This window comes from Cryptomeria japonica, chromosome 1 (genome assembly GCF_030272615.1).
Source record: "Cryptomeria japonica chromosome 1, Sugi_1.0, whole genome shotgun sequence".
Lineage (NCBI taxonomy): Eukaryota > Viridiplantae > Streptophyta > Pinopsida > Cupressales > Cupressaceae > Cryptomeria > Cryptomeria japonica.
The window spans coordinates 540,485,451-540,499,645 of NC_081405.1; the positions used below are offsets into that span (position 1 = coordinate 540,485,451).

A 14,195-nucleotide genomic window follows, 5' to 3' on the forward strand; every position below is an offset into this window, starting at 1 on the left:
TAAAAAAAAAGCCGAGCGGGAGAGCCGAATGAATCGAAAGGTTCGTGTTCGGTTTGGGAAGAGATTATCCATTCGTTCAACTTATGAATAGATAATCTACTTTCATTAAGTAATCTATTAGATAACCGTAAACAGAAAATATCGAGTACTATTCAGAGTTCTGAAGAACTATGTAAAGGAGCTGCTAATCAACTTGAGCAAGCCCGGGCTCGCTTACGGGAAGTAGAAAGGCGGGTACGCGAAATTCGGGTAAATGGATATTCTCAAATACAACAAGAAAAAAATGATCTTATCAATGTTGCTTCTATTAATTTGAAACAATTAGAAAATTTAAAGAATGAAACCATTCACTTGGAACAAGAAAGAGTAATTGAACTGGTTCAAAAACAAATTTCTTACCAAGCTGTCCAAAGAGCTCTAGGAACTCTGAATAGTCGTTTGAATAGCGAGTTACATTTACGTACGATCGAGCATAATATCGACCTGCTCCTAGCCATGAAAAACATAACTGATTAACAGTATATATAATATAGTAGGTCTTATTTTTCAAAAGAGAATTAACTAGTGTTAATGGTAACTATTCGACCCGATGAAATCAGTAGTATAATACGTAAACAGATTGAACAATATAATAACGAGGTCCAAGTTGTTAATATTGGTACTGTACTTCAAGTAGGGGATGGCATTGCTCGTATTCATGGTCTTGATAAAGTAATGGCAGGGGAATTAGTAGAATTCGTAGATGGTACAGTAGGTATTGCCCTAAATCTAGAATCAGATAATGTTGGAGCTGTATTAATGGGTGATGGCTTGATGATACAAGAGGGCAGTTCCGTAAGAGCAACAGGAAAAATTGCTCAGATACCAGTAAGTGATGCTTATTTGGGTCGAGTTGTAAATGCGCTAGCTCGACCTATTGATGGTAAGGGGAAGATTTCATCTTCCGAATCTCGATTGATCGAATCTCCCGCCCCAGGTATTATTTCAAGACGTTCTGTATATGAACCTCTTCAAACGGGTCTTATTGCTATTGATTCTATGATCCCTATAGGACGCGGTCAGCGAGAATTGATTATTGGGGACAGGCAGACCGGTAAGACGGCAGTAGCTACAGATACGATTATAAATCAAAAAAATCAGAATGTAATATGTGTTTATGTCGCTATTGGCCAAAAAGCTTCTTCCGTAGCTCAGGTAGTTAATACCTTCGAAGACCGTGGCGCAATGGAGTATACCATTGTGGTAGCGGAAACTGCGGATTCTCCTGCTACATTACAATATCTTGCTCCTTATACAGGAGCAGCTTTAGCCGAATACTTTATGTATAAAGAACAACATACATTAATCATTTATGATGATCTTTCCAAACAAGCACAAGCTTATCGACAAATGTCTCTTCTATTAAGAAGACCCCCTGGCCGGGAAGCTTATCCAGGAGATGTTTTCTATTTACATTCTCGTTTATTAGAAAGAGCAGCTAAATTAAATTCTCAGTTAGGTGGAGGGAGTTTGACTGCTTTACCAATAGTGGAGACTCAAGCTGGAGATGTCTCAGCTTATATTCCAACTAACGTAATTTCCATTACCGACGGGCAAATCTTCTTATCAGCTGATCTATTCAATGCAGGAATTCAACCTGCCATTAATGTAGGTCTTTCCGTATCTAGAGTAGGATCCGCAGCTCAGATGAAAGCTATGAAACAAGTAGCTGGAAAATTAAAATTAGAATTAGCTCAACTTGCAGAGTTAGAAGCTTTTGCACAATTCGCTTCTGATCTTGATAAAGCTACACAAGATCAATTGGCAAGAGGTCAACGATTACGCGAATTGCTCAAACAATCTCAATCGGATCCTTTAACAGTGGAAGAACAAATAGCTATGATTTATACTGGAACGAATGGATATCTAGATGCATTAGATATCGTACAAGTTAAAAAATTTATCCTTAAGTTGCGCGAGTATTTAGTAAAAAATAAACCCCAGTTTGGAGAAATTATACGTTCTACTGGGATATTGACGGAACAAGCAGAAGGCCTTTTAAAAGAAGCTATTCAAGAAAATATCCAACTTTTTCTTATGTTGGGAATAAGATAAAAGAGTTTAATAATCATTTTGCAACATTTACAAAGCATAACGCATTATTACGTCCAATAGGATTTGAACCTATACTTAAGGTTTAGAAGACCTCTGTCCTATCCATTAGACGATGGACGCTTTATTTTCATTATTCCTTGAAATACTTTATCGGGAACAAAAAAGTATGATTTTTTCTCCATCCACAACCAGATTCGGGAAAGAAAGAGAAAGAATAGATATGTAACATGGGCATAAAAAATTCATGTGAATGAGAGAGAAGTTGACATGAAAAATTTGAATAAGGAATATAAATGAGCGGGTAGCGGGAATCGAACCCGCATCGTTAGCTTGGAAGGCTAGGGGTTATAGTCGACGTTGATTAACGCCTCTAATTCAGAACCGAACACGAAAATTTCATTTCATTCGGCTCCTCCATGGGAGAGAGATAGAATGGGAGGTCTAATGAAAAACGATTATTCAAATAATAATAAATATTTGTGAATAAAAAAAAAAAAGAAAATTAAAAAATAGTTTTGCTCTGTTCCATAACATCTATGTTAGTTTATTTGTAGTTCTTTCTTTCCTCTTAATTTCAGGTGAACAACCTTAAATATAGAATACCTATTCACTTTATAGATGATCCCTATAGAAAGATAAGATTGAAAAATCTTAATATTGGGCTAAAAAATCTTTCTAATTACTTCGTTCCCTATTTCTACTGATTGCGATCCTAGAGGAAATCAAATTCCACCGAGCTCAAACAAAATAACGGTGACTCAAGTAAACCAAAGTCATTGTTATCTAGCTATTTGGCTCCAACTTTTGCTATTCTAGCAGTTGAACATTTAGTTACGATGAAAAATAATCTTTTGATATCCATGGATCTTTAATTGATCTGATTAGATAGATCGGTCTAATCCTTGAAAACATTCTACATTCTGTTTCGCCATCTTGGATGGAATGGAAAATAGGGTTTTTTATCATTCCAAATCCAAATTACGAGAATGTGCACAATTCCTTTCCTGAACCAGGGTATTCATAGGAGAGGTTTGGAACCTATATAGAAATATAGCTTTTTTTTTTCAAAATATAGACGAGAGTTGAAAGATCCTTCAACTCTGTTGAATATAATGATAGAACGAATCACACTTTTACCACTAAACTATACCCGCCACAATTTCATTGTATCATACAGATCGATCTTTTGTCCAATAGGGAAAAAAGGAATTTTTAGATTCTAATAAGAATTTAATGCAAGTTCCTATCATCGTATTTCCCTATTCCTGAATAATTCAATAGGAGATGGTTCCTTTTAAATCCGCCCCTTACCTTATTGTTTTTACTCTTGCAAGAACAATCCTTTATGGATATTCAAAATAATACCCTATTACTTAAGTAATATTTTTTTTAGTAACCACTCTATAATAGCTGTTAGAATTATTAACACATTCCTTAGAATGGTTCAAATGATTTTTTCATAGTTTTTCTTTATGAATAGAAAATGAAAATTATGATCATTTTCATAAAAATTATCCACTCTTAGTCTTTGAAATCTCTTTTTTACCCTTCCAATATGATCTATCCATTTTCAATCTAGAACATTTCATCCAGATTATAGCCTGAAACAGCCAGAATCATTAAAATAAATAACTAGAAGTGCTTATCTATTATCTTATATAATAAATAGTGATTGGAGAGGAAATAAAAAAATGATATCACTAGGTCAAATTTTGATAGCCCTTTTAGCTGCTTTTATAGTATTATTTTTAGCTCTCAGATTAGCTAGAGCACTGTATGCTTCATAATTTGGTTAATTATTCTTATCTAGGGAAGATAATGGCCTGGCCAGATACTGGCCGGGCTAGAGAAAGCGGAAAATCGTTTGGAACGGAATAAAGAAAAAAAATCGGATTCTCACAAATCTTGGTCTTTATTTAGTGAAATGCTATATTCATTTTAGATCTCCCATCTAGGAGAGATGGCTGAGCGGACTAAAGCGGTGGATTGCTAATCCGTTGTACAGACTATTTGTACCGAGGGTTCGAATCCCTCTCTCTCCGTTCAGTCACTTAAGATGACTCCTCAAAACCTATAGAAATAGGCCCTTTTACAAAATCTACTTTCTAATCTTTTTTCATCACTATTCTTTACGCCCAGGATTTCGTCCTGGATCGTTTGATAGGAATCCAAAGATAAAGAGAGAAACAAAAAATATCACTACTGTGTAAACGAATAGCTTAAGAGTAAGCATTATGTAATCTCCGGGATTCTTATTAGAAAACGGAATAGATCATCAATTTTTGTATCATATACTTATTAGCCGAGCAAAGAAGAAAAGAGAAACAGAATTGAATCTATTCTGTTTCTCTTTTCTTCTTTGCTCGGAATTGAACAGGATAAATAGGAACTCGAGTACCAATTAAACTATCCTAAACTTGTTTAGGATTATCACAATTAATAAATTTATCTATCATCTTTTCAAACAAAAAATAGAAACAAGTATATAAATTGTCTAAAATAGAAGAAAATTTGGAATACATAGATAAATTCTCATCCTTACTCGTTCTTTAAATAAATATCAAAGATATGCCCCTCTATTAATAAAATAACATATTCTAATCAATACCTAATAACCCAAATTCCAACTGTGATGCAGTTGATATTGACTAATCCGAGGTATTTTGATTTGTTGAGAACAATTGATGTATCACAAAATAAACATCAGAACAAGGAAAAATAGTTTTACACCAATTTGGTTAATGAAAATGATCCAATAGAAATAGTTAGAACGTAACTATTGAAACACTAAAATTGTTTCCGTATCAAGTGAATACAAAAAACTTTTTCTAAGATTTTCGTTATCGAAAACTTACGGCAGCTTGCCAAGCAAAGGCTAATAAAAAAAAGAACAGAGGGATAATTGGCATTACATTAACAATTGGATCGAAAATCGCATAAGCTTCAGGCAATTTGGCAAAAAAGGGATTATTCAAATGAAAAGCGGCATCGTCTAGACAAATATGGAGGTTGAGGATAACTGGCATTTTGATTCTCCGATGAATAAAAATGATGTAAAGATCCAAAAGTATTTGGCCAATCAATCGAATTTCTTCGGCAAGATTAGACTTTTAGTCTTCGAGTTGGAAGGGATAATTTCTTCATAGAATATTTTAACCATTCTGATAGAGAATGACCAATGAATGTATATTCTTGTTTCTTTTTAGGTTCCCCTATAAATATAGATCTGAAGAAATGATCCCTCCGGTTTTTCTATGCATAATTGCATAGCACTAGATAAGAATTAATTAAAATGAAACATTGCGTCAATTGATATTAATTTATTAAAATAAAGCAACAATGGGGCGTGGCCAAGCGGTAAGGCAGCAGGTTTTGGTCCTGTTATTCCGAAGGTTCGAATCCTTCCGTCCCAGGTGGAACAGTATTATTGAAAAAAGAAATAAGAAGAAAAAAAATTCTTTTTTGATTTCTCATCCTTTCATAGACTATACTTATAGAACGGAAATATGATTTCAATAAGATCTAAATATAGAAAGGGATATTTTTGTGGTGTACGATGGGGATACAGATAAGAACATTGTATAAAAAATGCAGAAAGAACATAATGCGAATGCAAATGAAATAATTGAGATGCAATTATTGTTTTATTATTTCGTTCTACAAGAAGGGGATATGGCGGAATCGGTAGACGCTACGGACTTAAATTTTTTGAGCCTTGGTATGGAAACTTACCAAGTGATAGCATCCAAATCCAGGGAACCCTGGGATATTTTGAATGGGGAATCCTGAGCCAAATCCTATTTATAGAGACAATAGTTTCCTTTCCGAGAAAGGGATAGGTGCAGAGACTCAACGGAAGCTATTCTAACGAATCCAACATAATTTGAATTGGATACAATACATTATTTACAGAATGTCTTTTGTATTTTATTTAACGCTTGAAAAAGCATTATATATCACCAATAAACAAAAATAACGATTAGAGCTTTAATTGTTCTAGGTTTGTTATGCCTGGCTTCAAATCGAAATTGAAGGATTTTTCCAATTAAGAGCTTCTCTAGAAAGAGATGATTTGCGTTTACTCCAATTTTTGGAAGTAATAATTGGACGAGGATAAAGATAGAGTCCAATTCTACATGTCAATGTCAACAACAATGAAAATTGGAGTAGGAGGAAAATCCGTTGGTTTTATAGATCGTGAGGGTTCGAGTCCCTCTATCCCCATCAAAGAAGTCTGTTTTTTTTCTATTTTTTATTTATTAGGCGTGTTACTAAGAACATAAGAAGTTTTAATTGTATGACACAATTTGTGCCTGCTTATGTATATATATATATATATATATATATATATCTTTGTGTGTAACTGTATACAACATTATATATGTTATGTTTTTATTTGCATTGTTGCTTCTACTCTTTCAAATGCTGTCTTTTACCTTTTTTGTTTTTAGTTGACAGGAGTTTGGTTACTGTGCTAGTATGATGCACAGGGGAACAGCCGGGATAGCTCAGTTGGTAGAGCAGAGGACTGAAAATCCTTGTGTCACCAGTTCAAATCTGGTTCCTGGCATGTATACTTTTATAAGTACGAAAAAGGATTAGTAGACCTCATTATAATAATAATATAGGTATAGATATATATCTATCAATATTTATATATTTATATTGATTGATTTAGAATAATCAGCAGTGATTCTATGTTATTGAATCAATAGGGAGTTTGTCCAAGTTATTTCAAAGGGAATAAAAACTACTTGAAATAACTCGAACTAGAGAGCAATTAAAAAATGATTATTTCTTAATAGAAAGATTGAGAGAAAATAGCTTCTACCTTAGCATTATATAAAAATAGAACTAGATCGGGGTAAAGACCAATACCTATGATTGGTAGAAAGAGACAGATCAAAATAAAAAGTTCGCGTGGTCCCGAATCCTTAAAATAAGGATTCGGGACATTCAAAACCTTATATCCATAGAACATTCGACGTAACATAGATAACAAATAAATGGGAGTTAATATCATTCCAATTGCCGCTATTGCAGTAATAATGATCCGAAAGGTCGAAGAATATTTATGATTAGTAATTACGCCCAAAAATATCATTAATCATATTTGATAGTTTCTGCTGTAATAGAATTAGCTTGTTGTATGCCTTTTTCGCTGGGGATTTCCCGGAAGAAATCGTCGTATTTTCCTTCAATTTCGTATGAAGGATATTCAGGCGATCAAAATGGAAGTTCAAGAAGGTCTTTTTCCTCGTCGTGTTCTTTATATGGAAATAAAGGGCCAACAAGACATCCCCTTAACTCGTACTGAAGAAAATTTGACCCTGCGTGAAATGGAACAGAAAGCTGCCGAATTAGCCCGTTTTTTGCGCGTATCCATTGAAGGATTTTGAAATGAGGGGGGAAAGTCTTCTTAATATACAAATTGATAGATCTCGTATCAGTAGATACCAAAAAAAGTTTTGACATAACATTTGTCTGGGGGGAAAGACCATATAGCCAGTATATTTCCACCAACACGAAATGTTACTTATGGAACCATACCGATATTCTTTGGCAGTTCGCAAACACTCCATATCATTCTTTATCTATTAGAAAACACGGGTATAATATCTTAAAAGAATACAATGAAGTAGATGACTATTGTTTTTTACACCTTTTTTTACATATGCGCCCGAAATATTATCATCTCCTCTATGTACCAAAGAGTCCAGAATTGAACTTCAATTTTCATTTATTTGCCACTCAAATTGAAGCGACTCTTCGGGTCAAGAGTTAAATAAGAAAACAATAAATAGAAAATGAGTTCGGATCCAAGCAATTTTCAAGGATTGATCCTTCCTTTTTTTACTCTACTTCTCAGTCGGAACAAACCATCTTTCATCCGAAAGATATTTTCTTTCAAGGTCGAAGAATTACACAAAAGATCATTCTATGGATCTCATACCTCGTTCTATAATTCGTACTTTGTTCAGATTTTGGACAGAGCTAACGAGTCAATCGAGCTCGTTAGCGATTCACGAATTGGAAGTCGCCAAATATAAAACATTCGCTTCTCTACAATATCTTACATGTTTAATAGTATTGCCTTGGGCAATTTCAATTTCATTACAGAACAGTTTAGAATCTTGGGTTACAAATTGGTGGAATACTGGTCAATCAAAAATTTTTTTTGATTATTTACAAGAAGAAAACGCTATAAGAAAATTTGAAAAAATAGAAGAACTATTCCTGTTAGAAATAATGGTGAAAGATTATTCAGAAACGCCTTCACAAGATATTCGTGTAGAGATGCAGAAAAAGATGATCCAATTGGTCAAAATATATAATCAAGATTGTATCCACATCATCTCACATTTATTAGCAAATCTAATAGGTTTGGTTCTTCTAAGTGTTTGTCTCATTCTGGGTAAGAAGAAACTTGGCATTCTAAATTCTTGGATCCAAGAAGTCTTCTACAGCCTAAGCGACACAATGAAAGCTTTTTCTATTCTTTTAGTAACCGATCTATGTATTGGGTTTCATTCGCCCCATGGTTGGGAACTGATGATCAATTGGATCTTCGAAAATTATGGATTTGCTCATAACGAACGAATAATATCTGGTCTTGTTTCAACTTTTCCAGTCATCTTAGACACAATTTTCAAATATTGGATCTTCCGCCGTTTAAATCGTATATCTCCTTCACTTGTAGTAATTTATCACTCGATGAATGAATAACCAATGGTTTCTCCCCCATTTGACCCCCCCTCTTTTTTACTTTTTTTAGGGCGATACTTCTTATTTTTTAGCTTTAGGTTTAATATAGTAGCAGAATTGCAGGCAGGTAACTATGATAGTTACCTACCACCATTTTATTTAAAATAAAAGAATTGTAACAAAAAATTGAACTATGCAAAATAGAAAAACTTATGATGACTGGGTGAAAAAGTGGATAACTCAATCAATTTCCGTCTTAATAATGATAGATATAATGACTCGCACATCTATTGCAAATGCATATCCCATTTTTGCACAGCAAGCTTATGAGAATCCTCGAGAAGCAACTGGGCGTATTGTATGTGCAAATTGTCATTTGGCTAAAAAACCTGTGGAGATTGAAGTTCCACAGTCCGTGCTTCCTGATACCGTTTTTGAAGCAGTTGTTAAAATACCCTATGATAAGCAAATAAAACAAGTTCTTGCTAATGGCAAGAAAGGGACTTTAAATGTAGGAGCTGTTCTTATTTTACCCGAAGGTTTCGAATTAGCTCCTCCGGATCGTATTTATCCTGAGATTAAGGAAAAAATAGGTGATCTTTATTTTCAAAACTATCGTCCCAATCAAAAAAATATTCTAATAATAGGTCCTGTTCCTGGTCAAAAATATAGTGAAATTGTATTTCCTATCCTTTCACCAAATCCCGCTACTAATAAAGCAGCTCACTTCCTGAAATATCCCATATATGTAGGTGGTAATAGAGGAAGAGGACAAATTTATCCCGATGGGAGCAAAAGCAACAATACAGTCTATAACGCTTCAGCAACGGGTAAAGTAAGTAAAATTGTGCGTAAAGAAAAGGGTGGATATCAAATAACTATTGATAATCCATCAGACGGTCGACAAGTGGTTGACTTTGTACCTCCGGGACCGGAACTTCTTGTTTCAGAAGGCGAATTCATCAAGGCGGATCAGTCGTTAACGAATAACCCTAATGTGGGTGGATTTGGTCAGGAAAATGCAGAAATAGTACTTCAAGATCCTTTACGTGTTCAAGGTCTTTTATTATTCTTAGCATCTGTCGTTTTAGCACAGATATTTCTGGTTCTTAAGAAGAAACAATTTGAGAAAGTTCAATTGGTCGAAATGAATTTTTAGGCGCATAAAAGTGAATCTCCATCTTATGGATGATTCATGCAATTATGTAAATAAAAATTGCAATAATAAAGTCATACTTTTTCGGAGCCCTTCATTTGCCCCTTCCCTCTGTTCGAATATATTGATTGATTGTGAAGAATGAGGAGATATAAATATGTGCATCTTTAATAATGAGTGATTCAGGAACAAACTTGTTAAACAGTGAGTTCCCTAGTTATGCGCGACATTCAATATTATATATATGTTATCTTTTTTCACCTTGATTTATCATATTCAAAATCAATAAATCAAAGCATAAATAGAAGGAAGGAGAGAATTTGGTAATCTTGGCTTACTATTTTCGCTGATTTTATAACTTATCCTACTCCTTGAAAAAGTAAAAAGTAAAAATATATATATATATATATATTTACTTTTTACCATTATCTCGCCAAAGTCAGAGGAGCTTATTCGTTTTCTAATTTAATTTTTCCTTTTTGGACTGAAATGATAAAACTTTAGTTCTGCGAAAAATTCGGATTTGTTTTTTGCTGAGTTCCCGATTCTCCCCCAGTAATATTCTATTACCGGCAATAATACCGATTCTTCTTCCTTCCTAAGGAAGACCTGCAGTAATGCCGATTGCTCTCCACCGTTCCATAAGAACGATTGTATCCTCCTAAGTCAAATTAAATAAACTGTCTACTCGTAATTCGAGTACATAAATAAAAAGATGTAGTTTTTTTTTATTTCTACTAAATCAACCAGCCATAGCTGTGTAACCCTATTCCTAATAAATCAACCCCTAAGTAACAGGTCCAAACTAGAATAAATCCTAGAGAAGCAACAATTGCCGGTTTTTCCCCTTTCCAACCCCTGTTTATTCTAGTATGTAGATAAATTGCAAATATAATCCAAGTTATTAGCGCCCAAGTCTCTTTTGGATCCCAGCTCCAATAAGATCCCCATGCTTCGTTGGCCCATACTGCCCCGGAAAGTATACCTATAGTTAAAAGAGAAAATCCTAGACCAATGGCACGATAACTCAATTGGTCTAATTGGTTAGTAAATAACCATTTACGATAATTTATAAATGAAAGGCCGAAAGTATGCTTCAATTCCTTTTTTTCTTGGTCATGTGAATTCCCATTTTTATTGAAGAAAAAGGAATTCTTCACATTAATAAAAATCTTTTGATTTATTTGGGACGTAATGACCAAAAAAGCTATCGATGATAGGGATCCACATAAAAGAGTTGCATAACTGAGCAATATCATACTTACATGCATCATTAACCAATGAGATTGTAAAGCGGGTACTAACATTGCAGATTGCTGCATTTTATCTGGAAGACCTAAAGTAGCAAAACCATGAGTTAACATAGCACTTGGCGCGGTGATTGCACCTAACCACCAAGCATCCTGGCCCCGTACTTCTATAACTATATGATTCAGGTTTCCGGTTCTCCCCCAGTAATATTCTATTACCGGCAATAATACCGACTCTTCTTCCTTCCTAAATAAAGACTCGCAGTAATCAAAAGGTTCTTTTTTTTTTTTACAGCAAAGGTATGTCCGTCGAGCAAATAGGACCTCTTTCGCAAAACAAACGTTTGAATAAAACGTTTTATAAAACCTAAAAAAAAAAAAAATATAATATAACGTTTTACAAAACCTAAAAAAAAATATAATAGATTTCTAAATCTAATAAATCGGCAATATAATAAAACGTTTTACAAAACCTAAAAAAAAATATAATAGATTTCTAAATCTAATAAATCGGCAATTTAATAAAACGTTTTATAAAACCTAAAAAAAAAAATATATAATAGATTTCTAAATCTAATAAATCGGCAATTTCAAAATATAATATAGAGTTCTAACTCTATAGAACTATTATATATAGTTAATGCTCTTTCGCAACATTAACTAAATTTCTTCTAAATGAATTTAGATTGCATTCCAGAAATGCAGCATTAATTGATAAAAAAAAAATATTTCAATAAATTGAAAATGAAAAAATCAATTTTAAATGAAAAAAGAAAAATAAGACCTTACCGTTCTTTGTATTCAAAGAACGGTAAGGTCTTATTTTTCTTTTTTAGTTTTCTGTACTGGACGATTTAGAATTCGTTCTATATGCTCTTTCTTTTAGGGCGATCTCAAATTCTTTTTGATACTTTCTTATAAGGAAGACCCTAATCCCGTATAAGAACCGTAAAAAAAAATACCTATTAAACCAATAATGAGAATACCCGCAAAAAGGCCTATCAACCAAAGAGGGATCCTTCCGGTGGTATCGGTCATTTCTATAAACTCTTTTAATATTTACTTTAAGTTTTCATGTTAGATTATATCTCAATAAATGAAATTGGGCAAGAAAAAATATTCTCACTACTCCTAATTGAAAAAGTAATTAGAGAATAGAACAGCAAGTACAAAAATAAGTAACAACCCCCAATAGAGGCTGGTACGATTCAATTCAACATTTTGTTCATTCGGGTTTGATTGTGTCATAAATAGCTCCGTGATTTAGTTTATAAAAAGTTTATCGCTGTATGAACTGCATTGCTGATATTGATCCCAAGAAAAAAACCGTAGGTACAGCTAGCCCGTGAACGGCCAACCATCTAACTGTAAAAATCGGATAGGTTCTATCTATAGTCATTAATACCTCCTAAAAACTAGATCTTGTAAATTCATCAAGTTGCTCTAATGAATCGAAACGGCCAGTGACTAATGGAACCTCTTGTCGGCTTTCTGTGAAATACTCATTTGGCCGAGGGCTCCCGAATACATCATAAGCTAAACCCGTACTGACAAATAACCAACCTGCAATGAATAGAGAAGGTATAGTAATGCTGTGGATAACCCAGTATCGAATACTAGTAATAATGTCAGCAAAAGCGCGTTCTCCCGTATTCCCAGACATGCTAAGCTCCCTATATTATTGTAAAATCAAGGGTAAATTGATCCCATGAAAGAAAGAGATCAGGAAATGGAAAACTACTGATATCTTCTACAATCTTTGCTTGATTGTCAATATGATACCAAGGGTATATTTGAAGTATACTAAGTATAGCTAGCCTGCTTCTAACATAGCAATATAATTTTGCTTAACATTAAAAGAGAGCAGGATAGAACCATCCTGCTAGCTGCCAGTTACTCCAGCCCTGTTTGATGAACTTAATTCAAACATTTTTTTTTTTACTGAACAGAAATGAGAGAATCTCGCATATTTCAATTTAATAATAGCTTCCGGAAGGAACCCTGTTTCTATATTGCAACAATTGGATATACGGATTATGGGGAAATTAATTTCATTTGAGCATTAATAATTGTAATGGCTCTCACTTCCACAGGTTACTTTATCACTCGAATACACGCATGTCGTTTTAAGAAGATTAAGGAGTATCATTCACTATAAATACAACTCATTGAAAATATTATACTTTCTTTTTCTATTTTGTTTTTATGTTATTTATGAATATCTCGATTCAACAAATATTCTTCATTCATCTGCTTGATTCGCTCATGAATCGTAATTGTCCAATTGTCTGGATCTGCGAGATCCAAATCTTGGATCTGCATTGAAAATGGTTCTAATGGATCTTCCATTATTTCCAAGGAGAATTTAATATTCGATGTAGGGGTGGTCCTAATCATTACAGGGGGCTCGTCATTCGTTTGAATATTTTCTGTCCCAGTATCTGGCCGAATGTTGATCTTTATCTTTACTCTTTCTGAGTAAAGGAGTTCTATCCATTGGAGGATAGGTTTGATCCGTTCGATAATAGGATGGATCCTTTCGATAATAGCTTTTGTCCGATGAGATGTAGAATTCAAAATACATTCGCCAATAGGTCTCCAAAAAGAAGGAACTTTTGTTGGATTACCGAAAGGTAGTTCATTTTCTGTTCCATACATGGATAAAAAGCTAGTAGTTCTGTTGTCAGCGTCAGTAGATTGGGGGGTAGATTCATACCAAGGTCTCAAGCGAAAAGGATATACAATCTTGATTTGAATACCTTCTTTTAGGTAGTCTTTCATCCAATCTTTGGGCACATCGATGTCCGTCAATTCATATCCGTCGTAATTACATTTAATATAAAATTCCCTATTCAAATTGGACCAATCCCGCTCCCATTCGGGGGCCTGAAATAATAAAACACGAGCGAAGTTTTTGGCTATTATTAATGAAGGGAAATATAATCTTTTACGAAGATATGTATGTGTGAATAATACACCCGCTCTGAGAT

The 14,195-nt window shown here is 33.9% G+C and overlaps 3 protein-coding genes, 2 non-coding genes and 1 pseudogene across 5 annotated transcripts; all 6 read left to right on the top strand.

Moving 5' to 3' along the window:
• The first annotated feature begins 3 nt into the window (after window positions 1–3).
• LOC131057500 (ATP synthase subunit b, chloroplastic-like) lies at window positions 4–516 on the top strand (annotated as a pseudogene).
• LOC131057477 (ATP synthase subunit alpha, chloroplastic) lies at window positions 516–2,604 on the top strand. The gene has a single exon (XM_057991659.2). It carries the CDS (start codon window positions 571–573, stop codon window positions 2,092–2,094), a length of 1,524 nt encoding a protein of 507 aa, XP_057847642.1. The 5' UTR covers window positions 516–570; the 3' UTR covers window positions 2,095–2,604.
• Window positions 2,605–4,048: 1,444 nt separating this feature from the next.
• Window positions 4,049–4,136, top strand: TRNAS-GCU (transfer RNA serine (anticodon GCU)). Its single transcript has one exon. It is a non-coding gene; the product is annotated as a tRNA-Ser (tRNA).
• A 2,455-nt stretch (window positions 4,137–6,591) lies between these two features.
• TRNAF-GAA (transfer RNA phenylalanine (anticodon GAA)) lies at window positions 6,592–6,664 on the top strand. Its single transcript has one exon. It is a non-coding gene; the product is annotated as a tRNA-Phe (tRNA).
• A 580-nt stretch (window positions 6,665–7,244) lies between these two features.
• Window positions 7,245–8,840, top strand: LOC131855869 (chloroplast envelope membrane protein-like). The gene has a single exon (XM_059219793.1). The coding sequence runs from the start codon at window positions 8,035–8,037 to the stop codon at window positions 8,818–8,820; it is 786 nt and encodes a 261-aa protein (XP_059075776.1). The 5' UTR covers window positions 7,245–8,034; the 3' UTR covers window positions 8,821–8,840.
• A 150-nt stretch (window positions 8,841–8,990) lies between these two features.
• On the top strand, window positions 8,991–10,959 carry LOC131875457 (cytochrome f). The gene has a single exon (XM_059219789.1). It carries the CDS (start codon window positions 8,993–8,995, stop codon window positions 9,956–9,958), a length of 966 nt encoding a protein of 321 aa, XP_059075772.1. The 5' UTR covers window positions 8,991–8,992; the 3' UTR covers window positions 9,959–10,959.
• Window positions 10,960–14,195: the final 3,236 nt, after the last annotated feature.